The 20,413-nt window shown below is 37.1% G+C and overlaps 1 protein-coding gene across 2 annotated transcripts in view; it reads right to left on the bottom strand.

The window, feature by feature from the left end:
* IntS3 (integrator complex subunit 3) overlaps positions 1-19,514 on the bottom strand; it is a 1,056,838-nt gene extending 1,037,324 nt beyond the window's left edge. For both annotated transcript variants that reach the window (XM_090368499.1, XM_090368500.1), the window contains exon 1: positions 19,374-19,514. In XM_090368499.1, the coding sequence (XP_090224625.1) occupies positions 19,374-19,448 (75 nt within the window). In that variant the 5' untranslated portion in view covers positions 19,449-19,514. The remainder of the gene's footprint in view (positions 1-19,373) is intronic.
* Positions 19,515-20,413: the final 899 nt, after the last annotated feature.

Raw genomic sequence — 20,413 nt, 5'->3', positions numbered from 1 at the left:
GTGGTCTTCTGTTAAAAGGATATCAGAAGGATTTTGATGAATCTTGATGCTAAGAAAGCTCCAGGTCCTGATGGTATTTCTCCATTTGTTCTCAAAACCTGTGCTCCTGAACTTACTCCTATTCTTTGCCGCCTTTTTTCACTTTCTTATTCCAAAGGTGTTTTTCCTACTGCTTGGAAATTTGCTCATATCCAGCCAGTTCCTAAAAAGGGTGAGAAATCCCTCCCATCCAATTATCGTCCCATTGCAATTACTTCTACTCTTTCTAAAGTAATGGAGAAATCAATTAACCGGCAACTCTTAAACTACCTAGAAACCTTCCGTCTGATCAACGATCGCCAGTATGGATTCCATCAGTGTCGATCCACTGGTGATATTCTGGCTTATGTTACCCATTTATGGACTAATTCAATGGAAAGGTTCGGTGAAACACAAGTAGTTGCTCTTGACATCTCAAAGGCTTTTGATCGTTTTTGGCATAAAGGTCTTCTAAACAAGCTTCCATCTTATGGTTTGCCAACTGTTTTTAGTAATTCGTTATCCAGTTTTCTCTCTTATCGCTCACTGAGGGTGATGGTAGATGGCTCTCTGTCTTCTAACTTCTCCACTAATGCCTCTGTCCCCCAAGGTTCACTTCTTTCCCCCACTCTTTTCCTCTTGTATATCAATGACCTTCTTCCATTGACTGGAAATGCTATCCATAGTTTTGCCGATGATAGCACATTGCATTCAACTTTCCATTTTGAGAAACCTTGTCCTGCTCAATCACCTTCAAGTTCTCGAAAATCTGCTGCCAATTCCTTAAATGCCGATCTTCAGGTAATTCTCCAGTGGGGCAAAGACAACTTAGTTGATTTCAACCCTTCTAAAACTCAGTCTTGTCTTATATCTTGCAAAAAGGATTCTTCTGCTCCTATGCTTATCTTTAGTGACACTCCGATTTCTAGGCAAAATGATATATCTCTTTTGGGGATTTCCCTGACTTCTAATCTCTCTTGGCACAAGCACATTACAAATATTGCTTCCTCTGCATCTAAAAAACTTGGTTTTCTCTTTCGCTCTCGGCGTTACTTTTCTTCCAAACAGCTGCTCACTCTGTATAAATCGCAAATCTGCCCTGCCATGGAATAATGTTCCCACATCTGGGGTGGCCCCCAAAACCTCTCTCAGGCTTCTTGATTCCATTGAGAAGAGGGCAGTTAGGTTAATTAATGATTCATCTCTAACAGAGTCTCTCCACTCGCTTTCTCATAGACGTACTGTTTCTGCTGCATGCCTCTTCTACAGATACTTCCATGGGCACTGTTCTTCTGAATTGGCTTCTATAATTCCCGCTCTCTCTTTCAAAACAGTCCGAACACGTGCCGCCACCAGCCAACATCCATTTACTGTCCAGCTTCAAACCCACAGAACCAACTTTTCATCTTCCTCATTTTTTCATTCAACTGCCGTTTTCTGGAACAACCTTCCTTCATATGTATTTCCTGAAAATTACAATCTACAGAAGTTCAAGTCCAATGTCAACAAATATCTTCTTTCGTCTTTTCAACCTCCAACCCAAGCACGGTACTAAGTACTATAGGTTCTAATACCTCTCGTGCTTGGGGTTCTCATAAAAAAAAAAAAAAAAAAACAGAATCTAGATAATTTGGGTAGATGGGCTAAGAAGTGGTAACTGAAGTTTAACCTTGACAAATGCAAACTACTGCATATGGGTAGAAGTAACCGCACAGAAACATACCAACTCTGTGGTACTACACTTAAGGTGGTAGAAAATGAAAAAGTCCTGGGAGTAATTATGCAGGCAGATATGAAGTTTTCTGAGCAATTCAGACAGGCTGCCAGGGCAGGTCATGGGGTTTTGTCAATGATATATAGGAATTTTGCTAGCAGGGAAAAGGAGGTGATAAGAGGTCCCTCTGTATAAGGCAATGGTCAGGCCACGCCTTGAGTACTGTGTACAGGTCTTGAGGCCTCATTTTAGGAAGGATGCAGATTTACTTGAGCATGTACAGAGAAGGGCAACAAGATTGGTGACGGGAGTGAAGGGATCCTCTTATCAAGAGAGGCTTAAGTTCTGCAAATTGCAGTGGCTGGAGACTAGGCACCTGCGCGGTGATTTGATTGAAGTGTATAAGGCCTTGAATGGGTTCAGCACGCTGAATTCTGATGGGATCCTTCCACTTGTTCAGATTATGAACTTAAGGGGGCATAAATTCAAATTAAGAAAGGACAGGTGTAGAATAGATGTGCGGAAATTTGCCTTTAGCTTGCGGGTGGTTAATTGCTGGAACAAACTTCCATCTGTCGTTGTGGAAGTTGATAGGTTGAATAAATTTAAGGAGGAACTGGACAGGCATTTGGAGGGAATGGTGTGATTTTTTTTTTTTTTTTTTGGCTGATGCTGCATAAGCTCATATATTTGCTGTCTTGCATCACATGCCACTACTACTATATCTCGCCAAAAGGATTCTTCTCATCCTATGCTTATCTTTGGTAACACACCGATTTCTAAGCAAAATGATATATCTCTTTTGGGGATTATCCTCACTTCTAATCACTCTTGGCACAAGCACATTATAAATATTGCTTCCTCTGCATCAAAAAAACTTGGTTTTCTCTTTCGCTCTCGGCGTTACTTTTCTGCCCTACCATGGAATATTGTTCTCACATCTGTGGCGGTGCCCCCAAAACCTCTCTCAAGCTTCTAGATTCCATTCAGACGAGCACAGTTAGGTTAATTAATGACTCCTCTCTAACAGAGTCAATCCACTCGCTGTCTCATAGATGCACTGTTTCTGCTGCATGCCTTTTCTACAAATACTTCCATGGGCATTGCTTTTCTGAATTGGCTTCTATAATTCCTGCTCTTTCTTTCAAAACAGTCCAAACACATGCCGCCACCAGCCAACATCCATTTACTGTCCAACTTCGAACTCACAGAACCAACTTTTCATCTTCCTCGTTTATTCATTCAACTGCCGTTTTCTGGAACAACCTTCCTTTATACGTATTTCCTGAAAATTACAGTCTACAGAAGTTCAAGTCTAATGTCAACAAATATCTTCTTTCATCTTCTCAACTTCCAACCCATGGTACTAAGTACTATACGTTCTAATACCTCTCGTGTTTGGAGCTGCCATAAAAAAAAAAAGTTCTCTTGGATTCTCTGTTTCTGAATGAGAGCAGTAGATCAGCATCACAAGAGAAGAGAGTGGTGTGCCAAAATTCAGTTCCAGCCTGGTGCACACAATGCAGTAAACAAAAGAGAAAAAAAATCTTGAATCTACCACTCTCTATCAAGCACTAGATCCTTAAGATGACAACTTAAGGCATATAAAATCTGTTTACAAACGTGTCTGATGCAAAAAGTAAAAGGTGTCATATTTATCATTTCACAAGGACTAGTAAACCAAATGACTGATGCTGACCAAAACGACTGGCAGTTATTTTGACTTAAAGTGAATGGCTAGTTTCATAACACTGAGTGAAAATCACAAACAAATGCCGATTAACTGAAAAGTTACAAAAAAAAGTGGGATGCACAATGTCAATGAAGTTCCATTACTTGTATTCTTACCTGGATTTTTTCAAAATAAATCTGGTTGATGTTAGCGAAGAGCATGGGGAGAGATACCACCAGGGTATATAATCAATGGGAAAGAAGGGTATTTTTTTTTTTTTATAAACACCCTGAACAAGAGGTATTAGAACCTATAGTGCTTAGTACCATGGGTTGAAAGTTGAAAAGACGAAAGAAGATATTTGTTGATATTAGACTTGATTTTCTACAGACTGTAATTTTCAGGAAATACATATGAAGGAAGGTTGTTCCAGAAAACGACAGTTGAATGAATAAACGAGGAAGATGAAAAGTTGATTCTGTGAGTTTGAAGTTGAACTGTAAATGGATGTTGGCTGGTGATGGTATGTGTTCAGATTGTTTTGAAAGAGAGAGAGAGGAGAAATTATAGAAGCCAATTCAGAAGGACAGTGCCCATGGATGTATCTGCAGAGAAGGAATGCAGCAGAAACAGAATGTCTATGAGACAGAGAGGGGAGAGACTCTGTTAGAGATGAGTCATTAATTAACCTAACTGCCCTCTCCTGAATGAAAATCTAGAAGCCTGAGAGAGATTTTGGGGGCACCAGTGGTCCACACTGACAGAATCCACACTGACTATCATTGATCAGACGGAAAGGTTTCTAGTTAGTTTAAGAGTTGCCAGTTAATTGATTTCTCTATTACTTTAGAAAGAGTAGATGTAATTGCAATCAGAGATAAATGAATGGGAGGGATTTGCTACTCTTTTTAGGAACTGGATGGATATAGGCAAATTTCCAAGCAGAAGGAAAAACACCTTTGGAATAAGAAAGTAAAAAAAGGCAGCCAGGAGTAAGTTCAGGAGTGCAAGTTTTGAGAACAATGTGGAGAAATACCTTTCTTAACATCAAGATTCTTCGAAATCCTTCTGACTGACATTCTTTTGACAGAAGCCCACAGTAGGCATTGAATGGAGAATGCTGGGAATGGTGGGAGGTGTCTTACCAAGATCATTAATACATGAGTTTGAAAAATGGGATGCTAGCAGGTCAGCTTTATCCTTGGCTGAAGTTACAATAGAACCATCTGGTTTTGACAGAGGTGGGAGCAGAGATGGGCAAAAGTTGCAGCCAATAGCTTTGGCAAGAGACCAGAATGCTCAGCTACCATTAGGGCGAGAAGCAAGTTTTCTACTCTTAGCCTGTTCAAAATCTAGTTTGGACTTATTAATAACTGCTTTACAATTGTTGCGAGCCATGGTGCAAGCAGAAAATGAAAATTAACAATTAGAAACAAGTCAATTACAATATGCAACATTCTTCTCTTCAACAGCCTTAGAACATTAACTGGAAAACCAAGGTTTAGAAAAAGGACGAGATTTTAAGGTGGAGTGTGGAATAAAAGATTCCATTCCTAGAAGAATAATTTCACTGAAATGATCTGAGAAAAAAATAACATCAGAAGTTTTGAAACAGTAATCTGACTAAGAAAAAGAAAAAAGAAATCTCGCAGATCATCCCATTTTGCATTCTTGTAATGCCAAACATGAGGTTGGCAATAGCTGTGAAATAAAGGTTCCATTGGAGAAGAGACGATCACAAAGTTGTGACCTGAGGTGTCTAAAGGACCGCTCACTTCGACGAGTTGTTTGTGAGAAAAAGATCAAGCGTGTTTGCTGTATGGTTAGGATAGTCCGGTATTCTGGCAGGTAAATGAACAATCAGTACGAGGTCATTAGTAATTGCAAAAGGCTCGGCACCTCAACCAGCTGAGTCTGTGTGACTAGAAAACGGCAACCAGCAGGAGTTGTGAACATTAAAATTACCAAGAAAATTTACTTCACTGTTAGGAAAGTTGGACTGTAGAAAGTAAAGTTGCAAAGAGAGGATGTCAGAGTTACTAGTGATTAATGGAGTTGAGAGAATGGCAGATAAAACAAATGAATTTGACAGAATGAGGTAGAAAGATTTTAAGCCAGAGAAGATTCCAAATTACCAAGGCTCTGACAAAGAATATCGGAACGGACATATGCACAAGTGCCACCTTTGAGGTGAAAGGAATCATACAGCGAATAATTTGGGCAACTGAAATGAGCAGTGGTTGAAACAACCAAAAATTGAGATTCTGTCAGAAAAAGTACATGGCATACTTTTACAGACTGTAAGTGGAAATTTACATTATTGAGATTAGAACTGAGACCACGTACATTTGTGGAATGAACTTGGAAGTGTTTGGGAGGTTTAGATCTTTTTTGCAGATAAGCTTTCTCTATTAGTTTGACAATTCATGGTGTATTCAATAGTAAGAAAATACTCAGATCATTGAAATACCGTGGCCTCGACAATGCCCCCCCCCTGCATAAACACTACTCAAACTCCATCTTGTCACTAACTGGCAGAACAGAGGTAGCAAGATTATACACTAACACTGATCCAGAAGCCTCCTAGAGAGTTATCAATATGTTCAATCCGGTGTACTAACTAACAGCTTTTCTGAGAACACCGTTTTAAAGCTGTACCTTCACACCTGTGGGTGACCATGCACAAGCACACGGGGGTTATATCCAGGATTACTAACAGTCCCACCATCGTGAATGTGCAAGAATACTGCCCTATCATTAATATCCAGGCACCTGCATATCTAAAAATTACCTTTATTTATGGGAAAACTAATGTGTGCAGAAACCTTTAGCCTTTATGACAGCCTCTAGACTCAAGGAACACTCTCCACCAATTTTTGTAAATGTCCTCTCATACCTTCTGCCATTCAGCCTTCAAAGCAGTGGTGATTTCATCTGTGTTTAGAACAATTTCTCACATACACCTGACAACCCAATTCATCCCAGAAGTTCTCTATAGGATCGAGTTAAGAGCTCTGGGCTGGCCAGTCCAACTTTTTTGATGCTTGTGTCCTCAAGACAGTCCATCAAAATGTGAGCAGTATGACATGGAGCACTGTCCTGCTGATACAAGTACAGGCATTCTAAAAAATGCTGCCAAAATGTAGGTAAGCAATATTGTCCATGACATGTTGATAAACCCTCAGCATTCTTGGTTATATCCGAAACCAATGTTTTCAAGTCTCACTACGATTAGCAGTCACTCCCCTTCCACCAAACTCCATTTTTGGGACAACATAGTCCAGCAGGTAGCTTTCTCTGGGTATTCACCCACACCCAAGTGAATGTCAGACTGGTAGACAATGCATCATAGCTCATTATTCCACAGCTTTCCACTGGTCTATGGTCCAGAAATGGCAAGCCACTTTCAACACCAGTTCACTTCCATTTGCAGATGACACCACCAATCGTCAACCTAGGGGTTTTCAGTGTTGCTGAAATGTTATATACAGATCAATTGCTTATATAGCACCCTATTATCATGCTATAATTCAGTTGATCGAGCATCTTGCATTCATAATCATACTACTGGGTCCCCAAAGGACCACGAACATATTTATAGCTTCATAGACTAAGCAATCATCTCCCAGATACATGGTGCTTGGGTAGGACATGACCAACTGTCAATGGAGGGGTATCCGGATAATAATGGTAGGGTAGTGTATATGTGGTTCTTGGTGGGATGATCACACTGACTACAAAAGGTGAAGATTTTCAAATGTAGATTTTTAAGGATTTTTTTTTAATTAACCTGAGGAAGGTGTTTACTTTTTGATTTGTGATTTTTTTTTCGCTTTTATATTTGTGGCAAAGATTAATACTATATTTTATACAGAAGTTAAGTTTTCTGACATTCTGATCAAACCACTGAGGCTACACAAAAACGAACATCACATACAGAATTAGCATATACAAATTCATAAATGCCAAGAAATGCATTTAAACAAATACCTCTTCAAAATTTATTGCACAGAACACATTTATACTGAAGTTAACAGAATTTTCTTTCATTCCTGATCAAACTACTGATGCTAGGCAAAAACAAACATCATACACAGAATTAGCAGACTCAAATTCATAAACATCAAGAAAAACATTTAAATAAAAACTTTTTTAAAATTGCTATGAACAATTTTAAAAAAAGTTTCATAGATGAATTACAATATTGTTATTTTGGTTTTTAGGAGCATTAGCAACTAAGGCCATATTGCTCCGGGATATGCGGTGGTCATTCCCTGACCTTTCTGCATCCTCCATATTTGGTGGTGACGGGCTCGAACCATGGTCTAAACAAGAAGCGTGTGCTATGCACTGCTGCTCCTTCCCACCTGGCTACAGAGGCGCCTTATTACAATATAGGCTGTTTCATTCACTCTTTTATATAATTATGTTCATGTCTTTTATATGCATTATTAGCATTTCTTCTTTCTATCTGTATATGTATAATAAACAAATAAATACACTTCCATCAAAATATGAAAATCACTTTTAATCTTAGTAATAAATTATTTGTTCAATTATAGAAATAATTATAAAGGAAACTTCATTACAGAAATAAAGCTATGACAAACACACAAACCACTAAAGATGAAGATGTTCAAATGTATATTTTTAAGGAATTTTTTTTATTAACACAATGAAGATTTCTACTTTTTAATGTTTTTTTTTTCAGCTTGTAACAAAGATTAATACTCTAGAGAACTTAGTTTTCTTTCGTTTATAGTCAAACCACTGATGCTATGCAAAAAAAAAAGGGGTCATATAAGGAATTATTATGTCCAAATCCATAAATACAGTAGAACTTTGATAATCCAGAAGTCAGTTATCCAGAATAATTTGAAAGGCTGATTTTTCTTCTTCTTCTTTTTTTTTTATTAATGATAGTATTTGAGACAAATATTTATTATACTATGAGAGTATTCCTGTCTATTTTCTTTATGTCGGATATCTGATGAAATGTTAGATTTGGTCTAATGGGTTTTCTCAGAAATCATGAGTCATAGAATTTAGCCAATTCGCTTCCGTGAACCCAATTTTCCATGACATATTTTGTTCTCTTCATTTCACGGTGTATTCAATTGTAAGAAAATACCCAGATCATTGAAATACCGTGGCCTCGACAATGCCCCCCCCCCCCCCCCCCCCCGCATACACACTACTCAAACTCCATCAGAAACTACACAAAAGTTTCACGTTATGTTTAGTTTAGCTCCAGATTTGGTAAGAATAATATCAGCCTGAAACTGTGCGATTTATTATTTTTCTCAGTTTTTTTTTACTGTAAAATGTCAACAAAAAGAAACATCACTGAAATGGGCAGAAAACCAGGAAGAATGTGATATAATCAAATATCATTAAGGGACTTACGAGATTTAGCAGCAAAAAAAAAGAGTCACAACAAACGAAACAAAAACCCGATCGAACATTATTTTAAAAAATTACTTTACATTTTATCCACAAAATTTGCAATAAAATACCTATCTGAATATACATACATATGTAAATGTATGAATTTTTATGAATAAATTATTATTATTTTTTAAATTAAATAAATTTGCTTTTTTCATGCTATTTAAAGTCTTTTTCTTTTACCTTAATACATTATAATAGAATTTATTTAATTTTACCTTACGTTTGATTATCCAGAAAATTTTGCTATCCGGAAGAGGTCTGACAATTATTTCGGATAACTAACGCTCTACTGTACCAAGAAATGCATTTAAATATAAATGCATTTTTGAAGATTGGAATAAGTATGGAAGGAATGCCTAAGAAAGCCTTGTAATAAATGGGAAAATTCATAAGAATGCCTTGCAATAATTATAAGATTAACCAAGAAATTTAATTACCAGAATGCAATTATAGCATTTTGGTAATTAGCTAAATCTTCATAGCTATAAAGATATAGGATAATAATAACATCCTATATCTTGATAGCAGGATAATGTATTTATTAATGATCCACATTTAGGAGTCTTACAACAATTTTCCATGCAGGGCACATAGGGATACTACTTCCATTGGGAAAAAATGCAAGTAGTATCAAAATATATTTGTCATAAATCATGGGAGCCCAGTTGTCACTGAAAAGTAATATAACCAGTATGATGAAGAATAAGACTAGAGTTGCCACCATTCTAATTTGAATAAGGCAGTCGTCCCCATTTACAAATGCAAACCCACATCCCACTTTGTGGAAAGATGACTAAGTGAGAAGGCAAAAATCTCACTTGGTACTTTTTCTTGATTGACATTGTCAGTTAATTTGATAATATTAACAAACTTATTCTATCAATTCCTTATTCTAACACCATGACTGATCAAATCTTTAGTTTCACAGAGAACGTGTTGAAATAACAGAAATAGGCTGATTCTTAATACATCGGAGGCAGAATTAAAGTTGAAACATAATTTGATTTTATTCGTACATAGTTCAGAAAATCTTGACATGCCTAATGGGAAAACAGTCACTCGCAAAAAATCAAAAAGGGCCAAATATATGATAATAAGTACAATAAACAATATAAAATAATTGGAATTTTGTTGATGACATTATGTATAATATATACTGAAAGCAATAATTATTTAAAAAATAACAAAATTACTGATATTTTTTCTCTTTAGGTGGAGGGTGGGGGATGATGAAAAGGTTTTCCCAAAATTTGACATTCACATCACTAAATGCATGAATATTCATGCATAATGTAAATATAATCTGTTGCAGGTGACATAACTTCCTTCCAACAAGTGACTCAAGGTTCCACTGTGTCCAGATTTCAAAATATGGCAATCCTAAATACGGTTGCATTTTCACTTTGCAAGTTGCATTTGTTGCATTTTCACTTTGATGACTGTACTACAAAACAAAGTTGGGCCTGCATGGGACAAAGGATTTTAGAAGGGTGTGAAAAGAACTTAAGCCATCAGAACACTGTCCATAACTGCACATAAAAAGTAGTTGGAGAAAGCCAACTCTAGCTAACTCAAACACACTTCAAAATGACTTAACAAATTCGCTGCCTGAATGAAAACTTACATCCAAACAAACAAGTTTTGTGCCTCGATACAAATAGCATCCATTCATTTGCAGTGAATAAATGGGCACTGTAAAAGGAATGGCACATGAAATAAACAACTGAACAATATCGGCACACTCAGTCATAATGCTATTGCATTATGACAGAGCATCAAATGCACTGTCTAAAGACCGCTATAAAAGCTGTATACTTGGTTCACAGTTTCATGTTCTTTACGTTGAAGCTATTTTATTTAGTTCAGTGTTAACCACAAGAAGAAAGATAATTTTTTTTGAAGATTATGCTTGCTGAATTTTAATTCTTTACTTTGTGAAAAACAAAACGTTAACCTCAGTATGTGTCTACAGATAAAATATTGTGTAAGAAATGTTTTCAGATAACATTTTACTCTAAAAGGTTGTTATAATGCAGTGCTCTCCAAAGTGGGGTGTGCAAGATAATCTGCAATAAATCAATATTTATTAATTATAAAAACTTTAGTTTTTCGAAACGTAATTGAAAATAAAAATTATAAATAAATGTTTTTTAATACCTCAATATGCAGCTTTGTTTGATCATAACATTGATCATGCACATTCAAGTATATGCATTGTGTTTTTTTATGAAAACCCCAAACACAAGAGGTATTAGAACCTATAGTACTAAGTACCGTGCTTGGGTTGGAGGCTGAGAAGACAAGAGAAGATATTTGTTGACATTAGATTTGAACTTCTGTAGACTGTAATTTTCAGGAAATACATACGAAGGAAGGTTGCTCCAGAAAATGGCAGTTGAATGAATAAATGAGGAAGATGAAAAGTTGGTTCTGTCAGTTTGAAGTTGGACAGTAAATGGATGCTAGCTAGTGGCAGCACACGTTCGGACTGTTTTGAAAGAGAGTGGGAATTATAGAAGCCAATTCAGAAGAACAGTGCCTATGGAAATATCTGTAGAAAAGGCATACAGCAAAAACAGTACATCTATGAGATAGCAAGTGGATCGACTCTGTTAGAGAGGAGTCATTAATTAACCTAACTGCCCTCTTCTGAACAAAATCTAGAAGCCTGAGACAGGTTTTGGGGGGGGACACCACCCCAGATGTGGGAACAATATTCCATGGTAGGGCAGATTTACACAGAGTGAACAACTGTTTGGAAGAAAAGTAATGCCGAGAGCAAAAGAGAAAACCAAGTTTTTTAAATGAGAAGAAGCAATATTTGTAATGTGCTTGTGCCACGAGAGATTAGAAGTCAGGGTAATCCCCAAAAGAGATATATCATTTTGCCTAGAAATCGGAGTGTTACCAAAGATAAGCATAGGAGCAGAAGAATCCTTTTTGCAAGATATAAGACAAGACTGACTTTTAGAAAGATTGAAATCAACTAAGTTCTCTTTGCCCCACTGGAGAATTACCTGGAGATCAGCATTTAAGGAATTGGTAGCAGATATTCGAGAAGTTGAAGCTGATTGAGCAGAGCAAGGTTTCTCAAAATGGAAAGTGGAATGCAATGTGCTATCATTTGTAAAACTATGGATAGGATTTCGAATCAATGGAAGGAGGTCATTAATATACAAGAGGAAAAGAGTGGGGGAAAGAACTGAACCTTGTAGGACACCAGCATTAGTGGAGAAGTTAGAAGACAGAGAGCCAATTACAAAAAACAGTTGTCAAACCCTAAGATGGAAGCTTCTCTAGAAGACCTTTATGTCAAACACGATCGAAAGCCTTTGGGATGTCAGGGGCAATTGCTTGTGTTTCACCGAACATTTCCATTGAATTTGTCCATAAATGAGTAACATAAGCCAGAATATCCCCAGTCGATCAACACAGAAGGAATCCATACTGACTATCATTGATCAGATGGAAAGGTTTCTAGTTAGTTTAAGAGTGGGCGGTTAATTGATTTCTCCGTTACTTTAAAAAAAAGTAGAAGTAATTGCAATGAGATGATAACTGGATAGGAGGGATTTGTCACCCTTTTTAGGAACTGGCCGGATATGAACAAATTTCCAAGCAGAAGGAACAACACCATTGGAATCAGAAAATGAAAACTGGTGGCAAAGAATAGGAATAAGTTCAGGAGCACAGGTTTTGAGAACAAGTGGAGAAATGCCATCGGGACCTGGAGCTTTCTTAGCATCAAGATTCATCAAAATCCTTCTGACATACTTTTGACGGAAGACCACATGAGGCATTGAATGGAGCATGTTGGGAATGGTGGGAGGTGTTTTACCAAGATCATTAATACATGAGTTGGAAAAAAATATGGGATGCTAGCAGGTCAGCTTTATCCTTGGCTGAAGTAACAACAGAACCATCTGGTTTTGACAAAGGTGGGAGCAGAGATTGGCAAAAATTGTGGCCAATAGCTTTGGCAAGAGACCAGAATGCTCGGCTACAATTAGGGCAAGAAGCCTGGCTAATGAGGTTAATTAGGACTGATTAATAACTGCTTTACAATTATTGCGAGCTTTGGTGTAGGCAGAAAATGAAACTGAAGAGTTGGAAACAAGCCAAATACAATATGTAACATTCTTCTCATGAACAGCCTTGGCACATTTATTGGAAAACCAAGGTTTAGTTAAACGAAAAGATTTTAAAGTGCAGTGTGGGATAAAGGATTCCATTCCTACAAGAGTAATTTCACTGACACAATCTGAGCAAATGTTGACATCAGAAGTTTTGAAACAGTAATCCGACCAAGGAAAAGAAGAAAAGAAATATTGCAGGTCATCCCATTTTGCATTCTTGTAATACCAAACAACATGAGGTTGGGAATAGCCATGAGATAAAGGCTACATTGGAGAAGAGACAATCACCAAGTTGTGATCTCAGGTGGCTAAAGGCTCACTCACTTCTACCGTGTACTTAGAAGGGTTGTTTGTGAGAAAAAGATCAATTGTGTTGGCTGTATGGTAAGGATTCTCCAGTATTCTTATAGGTAAGTGAATAATCTGTGTTAGGTCATTAGTAATTGCAAAAGCCTCAGCATCTCAACCAGCTGGGACAATCTGACTAGAAAATGGAAGCCAGCTGGAGTTGTGAACATTAAAATTAGCAAGGAAAGTTGGACTGTAGAAAGTTAAATTGCAAAGAGAGGAAGTCAAAGAGCTCCAAGTGATTAGTGGAGTTGGGTGAGAGAACGATAGAGACAACAGATGAATTTCACAAAATGAGGTAGAGAGATTTTCAAGCCAGAGAAGATCAAAAAGAGGAGATTCCAAATTACCAAGTCTCTGACAGGAAATATCGGAAAGGACATATGCACAAGTACCACCTTTTAGGTGAAAGGAATCATAAAGCAAATAATTTATGATTAGCTACTGAGATGAACAGTAGTTGAATCAACCGATAACTGAGATTCTGTCAGAAAAAGTACATGGGATTTGGCAGACTGCAAGTGGAAATGGACATCGTTAAGATTACAATTGAGACCACGTATATTTGTGAAATGAACTAGGAAGTGTTTGGGAGGTTTAGATCTTTTTGCAGATAAGCTTACTCTATTAGTTTGACAATTCATGGTGTATTCAATAGTAAGAAAAGATGGGGGGGGGGGGCATGCTGTATGAAGTAATGAAATTTTTGGAAATGGCATACACATGATAAGAATATATCCAGATCATTGACATTCCGTAGTCTCAACAATGACCCCCGCCTGCATATACATTACTCAGACTCCCTCCTGTCACTATCTGGCAGTATAGGTAGCAAGATTATACACTAGCTGATCTGGAAGCATCCTAAAGAATTACTAATAGGTTCAGTCAGGTGTACTAACTAGAGGACGGCCTGCGAACACCTTTTTAGAGCTATACCCTCAAAATGTAAGGAAAATTGAATCTTGTCATGATGTCCATCATAACCTCAAAAGTCATCAGTCAAACTGCATGATGGAAGAGATGGGAAAGGGTTGACCGGAACTTAGCTCTGCAGACTAAACATGGGTTCCACCACTTCAAGCCTCGAATAAACAAAGTGGTGGTATTGCACCGGTTGATGAGAGTCATCTACCACACAGTATTGCCTGGTAACACAGAGGGGTGGCATTCCTCCATGTGGTGTGGGTGTCACACCTTGACCCCTGCTTACGTTGGTTCACACCTGGGTGGTCACCCACAGTGTACTTGTGCATGGGGGTTACACCCAGGATTACTAACAGTCCCATCAGCGTGAAAGTGCAAGCAGAGGATTTGGCTGTCACAGACTGTCTGGGACTTCACCGAAATTGGGTCCACTTGACTTGAGTGTCACCCAAATATCAGTTCCATTACTGTTTTAGACTCCCAAGTAGTAAGTACAGCTTGTCTGGCATATCTGAGAGAATGTCTGTGATGACCGAAATTGGGTCCACTTGACTTGAGTGTCACCCAAATATCAGTTCCATTACTGTTTTAGACTCCCAAGTAGTAAGTACAGCTTGTCTGGCATATCTGAGAGAATGTCTGTGATGACCGCAAGGATCAAAGTTTACTTCTAGTGAATTTTGCTGCACGCCTCATTCAGTTTACATAGCTCAGCCTGCACTGTGATATGTAAATTTCATGCATCTGCCACGTGCCAGTGCATATTGCAAATTTTGTTGCACCAATTGAAGGGTCAATTTGTATTCATATTTGCAAAGAATACTCTACTGTAATAAATCTGTCAGGGAAATTGGAAATTCAGGGGCATTGAAACCAACTCCCACATTTAAATCAGTATTTTGCATAGTGGATTACGCTTGCTTTTGAAACACTCCAGCCTGTATCATTTGAATTATTACTTGATGTGCCATTACTTCCTATAAACAACACAAAAGGCTGTCTATGACTCAAAAGGTTTTAGGGCTAAAAGCCTCAGACTATGGAAAAATGCACTAATCTAACAAGTTTGTGCATTACATCATCATCAGCTATTTTCAATCCACTGCAGGATGAATGCCTCTCCAGCAACTTTCCAGTTCCTTCTGTTTTGTGCAATGGCCATCCATTTACTACCCATGAACTCATGAATTTCATCTGTCCATCTCCATTGTTGTCTTTCAGGTTCTCTTAGCTCCTCTTGGGTAACATTCTGTTAATTTCTTAGTGTCCTCGAGCTATGTGTCCTGCCCAAGACCATTTCAGTTCTTTAGTTTTGATAACAAAGTCCTTTATTTTTTTTTAATTTTATGTGGAAAAAAAAATTTTTTTAAGTAATTTTTTAAAATAATATTTGATCATTTTTTTGTTTCATTTGTCATGAATTTTTTTTTTTTTTTTTTTTGCTGTGAAATCTCTCAAGTTCCTTAATAAAATCAATTTGATTACATTGCTTTCTCCTTGGTTTTCTGCCCATTTTGGCTGTTTCTTTTCATTGACATTATACCATAAAAAACAACCGAGAAAAATAATAAATCAAACAGTTTCAAGGCTGATATTTTTACCGAATCTGGAGTTAAACTAAACACAACATGAAATAAAGAGAACAAAATATATCATGAAAAACTGGGTTCACGGAAGCCAATAACTAAACTCTATCACTCATGGTTTCCGAGAAAACTCATTAGTACTAATCCAACATTTCACCAGATATATGATGTAAAAAAACAGACAGAAATACTCTTGTAGCATAATAAACATTTGTCTCAAATACTACCATTAATAAAAAAAATCATACTTCAAATTATTTCAGATAACCGATGTTCTACTGTATAACAATAATTTAACAAATTACTTATCTAACATGTGTGTGTTTTGAAAGTTATATTTTCAATCCACCAAAAGTAGGGGGATTGTGGGAGGTGTAAATTAGTGATGGGCAAAATGAGTGATTTTGACAAATTCAACTCATTACAGAAAAGTCACTTGGGTCTTTAAGTCAACTCAAAACTACCAGTCAGCATGGTAGCAACAGCTAGTGAGGAATTTAACTGAATCACCAATAAGAGTGAAGGTTTCAGGTATATAATAGGTTTGTTTGTTTGAAATTTTTTAAGTGCATGGTCATCTATGGCCACACATGCAGTGTAAGTCAATAGCATATGGCCATATGCTACTGACTTACACTGCATGCTAATTACTAATAGGTTCACACACACACACACCTAATAATGGACACAATCAAATGAAAATTATCAAACTATTTGGTAGTTTCTGAAACATTCAAATCAACAGGTGATTAAAGTAGAACTTCTCAGAGCATTCATTCTGCAAACCAACTGCAACCCACCAAATAATTGTTTGGTAACAACAGAATGATCATTCAGTAATCCATTTCAGTTGATTGCATCCATTCTAACAACTAACCTTTATATCATGCAAATAAAAATTGGCAACCCTCAAGTGTTCTCCACTTTTACAAGTTAACAGTGTTAAACCTATATGAAAATAATGGTAATTTTGTTTTGTATTTTTTTTATTTGTGATCTTTTAAAATTATAAGCGATTTTAGATATGATGCCTTCCATGTAAATGATTTATAAATAAAAAAACCATATATTTAATTTTTATTCTGGGGTGTCCGATAGTCATTTTAAGTAAAATAAAGGTGCACAAACAAAAAAGTTTGGAGACACTGTTATAATGGATCCACAGCCTAGGACATCAGGACTGAAAAAGGAATAGGGATGGACAGTTGTGGAAGCTGATGATACTGAATCAGCTCTTTATAATATATCATCTGATAATGAAACAGAATTATATTCAAGTGATACTGATTCTGAATATTGTTCAAATGCATCTGCTGATGTTAGAACACTACAAACAATAGATGTTTGCATTACTTAGATTGACGGCTCTTCACAGTTGAAATTCAATTACTAAAAACCACTGAAAGAAGTGCCCTACAGAAGCACCCTCAAAGGCACAAGTGATGATCCTCACAAATATGAAAAGGCAGATAATATGTTAATCAGTTCCTACTCCTATCATCAAGTAAGATTCAAATCTAGAACTTTCCAAACTCACAACAAATAACCAATCAACTTGGTTGTGAAAAATCAGCTAACTGAATAGCCCTACTTTTCAAGTAAACTGCTGTTATTATGTGAAAAATCAGCTAACTGAATAGCCCTACTTTTCAAGTAAACTGCTGTTATTATTTTAGGCACATCAGCAACCTAGACTACATAGCACCACTGTGTATTATATCTGTATGTGTATATTCGCTTGTACATGCATGCTTCAAACCACATAACATGCCAAGCTGCATGTTGTGTAAGAGGAAAAACCATCTAATGGTTTTTCTAATGGTTAATAACTCATAGAGAAAGTACTACTACACCTGCCTGAGATAAACTAGCTAATCTCAACCAAACACACCTCCAGTTATGAGCAGGGCTCAAACCCAGACCTCTCCAAAGGCCAAATGACAAAACCACTATACTGTGAGAACAAGAGCTCATGTAAACTGCACTAATATTTTAGACTACACTCAGCCTTCTTTAAGAAACAAAAACTGAATCATCTGCTAAGAGCATACAGAAATCCTTATGTGATCTGAATTAAAACTGCCAATGTAATTCTGCAGTTTTTAGAGAAATGTACCAACTGTGTGGTACTACACTTAAGGTGGTAGAAAATGAAAAAGACCTGGGATAATTGTGCAGGCAGATATGAAGTTTTCTGAGCAATGCAGACAGGCTGCCAGGGCAGGTCATGGGGTTTTGTCAATGATATATAGGAATTTTGCTAGCAGGGAAAAGGAGGTGATTATCCCTCTGTATAAGGCAATGGTCAGGCCACGCCTTGAGTACTGCGTACAGGTCTGGAGGCCTCATTTTAGGAAGGATGTAGATTTACTTGAGCGTGTACAGAGAAGGGCAACAAGATTGGTGAGGGGAATGAAGGGATCCTCTTATCAAGAGAGGCTTAAGTTCTGCAAACTGCAGTGGCTGGAGACTGGGCACCTGTGCGGTGATCTGATTGAGGTGTATAAGGCCTTGAATGGGTTCAGCACGCTGAATTCTGATGGGATCCTTCCACTTGTTCAGATTACGAACCTAAGGGGGCATAAATTCAAATTAAGAAAAGACAGATGTAGATTAGATGTGCGGAAGATAGGTTGAATAAATTTAAGGAGGAACTGGACAGGCATTTGGAGGGAATGGTGTGATTTTTTTTTTTTTTTTTGGCTGATGCTGCATAAGCTCATACATTTGCTTTCTTGCATCACATGCCACTACTACTTAATTTTATTTTAAGCACTAACAAAACAATTAACTGTATAATAGGCAATTATGTTTCCATATTTAAAAAATGCGGTGGCGAAACTACAAAATCGCCAGGCCCGCCACTACATGTAACTCAACTGTTCCTTTCGCAGAAAAGTAGAAAGGGCTAAATAATCTCCCGAGGTTTCAGAATTTATACTTTCGTTATATTATTCAAAAAATATATAAACTACAGGGGATGAGGGAGAGAGAAATTTACTAAGTGTCCCTGACCAAAAATAAATTTAATTCTTTATTTCGTGCATATGAAAACAGAACTTTGTATGAAATTATTTTTGCGGTTCTGATGGGTAACACAACATGCTGTTACATGCAAACTGCAACGCCAAAATTGTACTTTGGCATGAGTTATGTAAGCAAATTTCAATCTCAAATCCAAAGAGAAATTAAGAAATGTTTTCAATTACTCCAACTATTGTTCAGAATGACGGGGAAATATCGTCACACGACTTCAACATACAGCGCATACAACCAAACCCTCATCCGTTCTAGCGCCTGTGCCGGCACAACACTTATCACCACTGTTACCTAAAATTTACAGCGCCCTCTGTAGGTCAGACTAATTACCGACACACATCACATGTCTTGGTTCTGTGTGCGCGATCTCTTACTGAAACTGAATGGGAGCAAACTTCTCATTGGCCGCTTAGTAAGCTAAGGTCTACGGCTGCCAAACACAAAGTCATACATGAATTACAATTAGAACGGAATGAATTTACCTCATCAAGTTCGTCTTTTGCTTCAACAGGAGTTCCTACAAATAACTTGGACTGTGTACTCTTATTTGAATCCATATTATGCCAATAAAAAAAGGAACTAAAACGTTCAACACGACAGTGTAAGCCCCACTACTACCAGGGCAGCGCCATGTTTGCGCATTAATACAACAAGCTTTCAGGTTTGGTATCACAGATAGAACTATTTCAGAAGCGGATGTAAACAATACAAAAAAGTAAAGCCCAACCGGTGAACCACTTAAACCTAACATCGATAAAATCTACACTTATTAATCTTTATTTTAAGCGTGGGTTGTTAGTATAGGGTTCCGCTTTGTTTCTACCAACTCTATCGATTACTATTTTTCAGCAATTTGAAACCCTGTGGGAAATCTCAACTAATTGAAATTTTATAATCGGAAACAGAATAAAAAAAATAAATAAATATCGGAAACAGAACAAAAAAAATAAATAAATATCGGAAACACAATTTAAAAAATAAATAAACATTGGAAACAGAACAAATGAAGAGAACATTTGGTACTCAGAGACATGGCACCTGCGAGGTGATGTGTTTGAGGTGTATAAGGCCTTCAATGGGTTGAGCACGCTGAATTCTGATGTGATTCTTCCACTTGTTAAGATTAGGAACCTAAGGGGGCTTAAATTCAGATTGAGGAAAAACAAATGTAGAACAGATGTGCGAAAATTTGCCTTTAGCCAGCAAGTGGTTAATTTCACAACGACAAACTTCCATCTGTCGTTGTGGAAGTTGACAGATTAAATAAATTTAAGGATGAACTACGAAAACATTTAAAGAAATTATTTTGTAAATTTTTTTTTTTTTTTTTTTTTTGGCTCATGCTGCATAAGCTCATACACTTGCTTTCTTGCATCGCATGCCACTACTAATACTACTACTAATAGCAGGGAATATATGATGAGAGCCTTGTCGATCAGTTCGGTCCTGGAAATATTGTGCAAGGCTCAAAGGGAAGAATTTTTTTCAGCCTGGTCTGTACTTGTTAACAGGAGAGACTGCT

This window comes from Mastigoproctus giganteus, chromosome 2 (assembly GCF_048544385.1).
Source record: "Mastigoproctus giganteus isolate SK-2022 chromosome 2, ASM4854438v1, whole genome shotgun sequence".
NCBI lineage: Eukaryota > Metazoa > Arthropoda > Arachnida > Uropygi > Thelyphonidae > Mastigoproctus > Mastigoproctus giganteus.
Note: the sequence above shows the minus strand (reverse complement) of the source record. Positions and strands in the feature narration are given on the sequence as shown.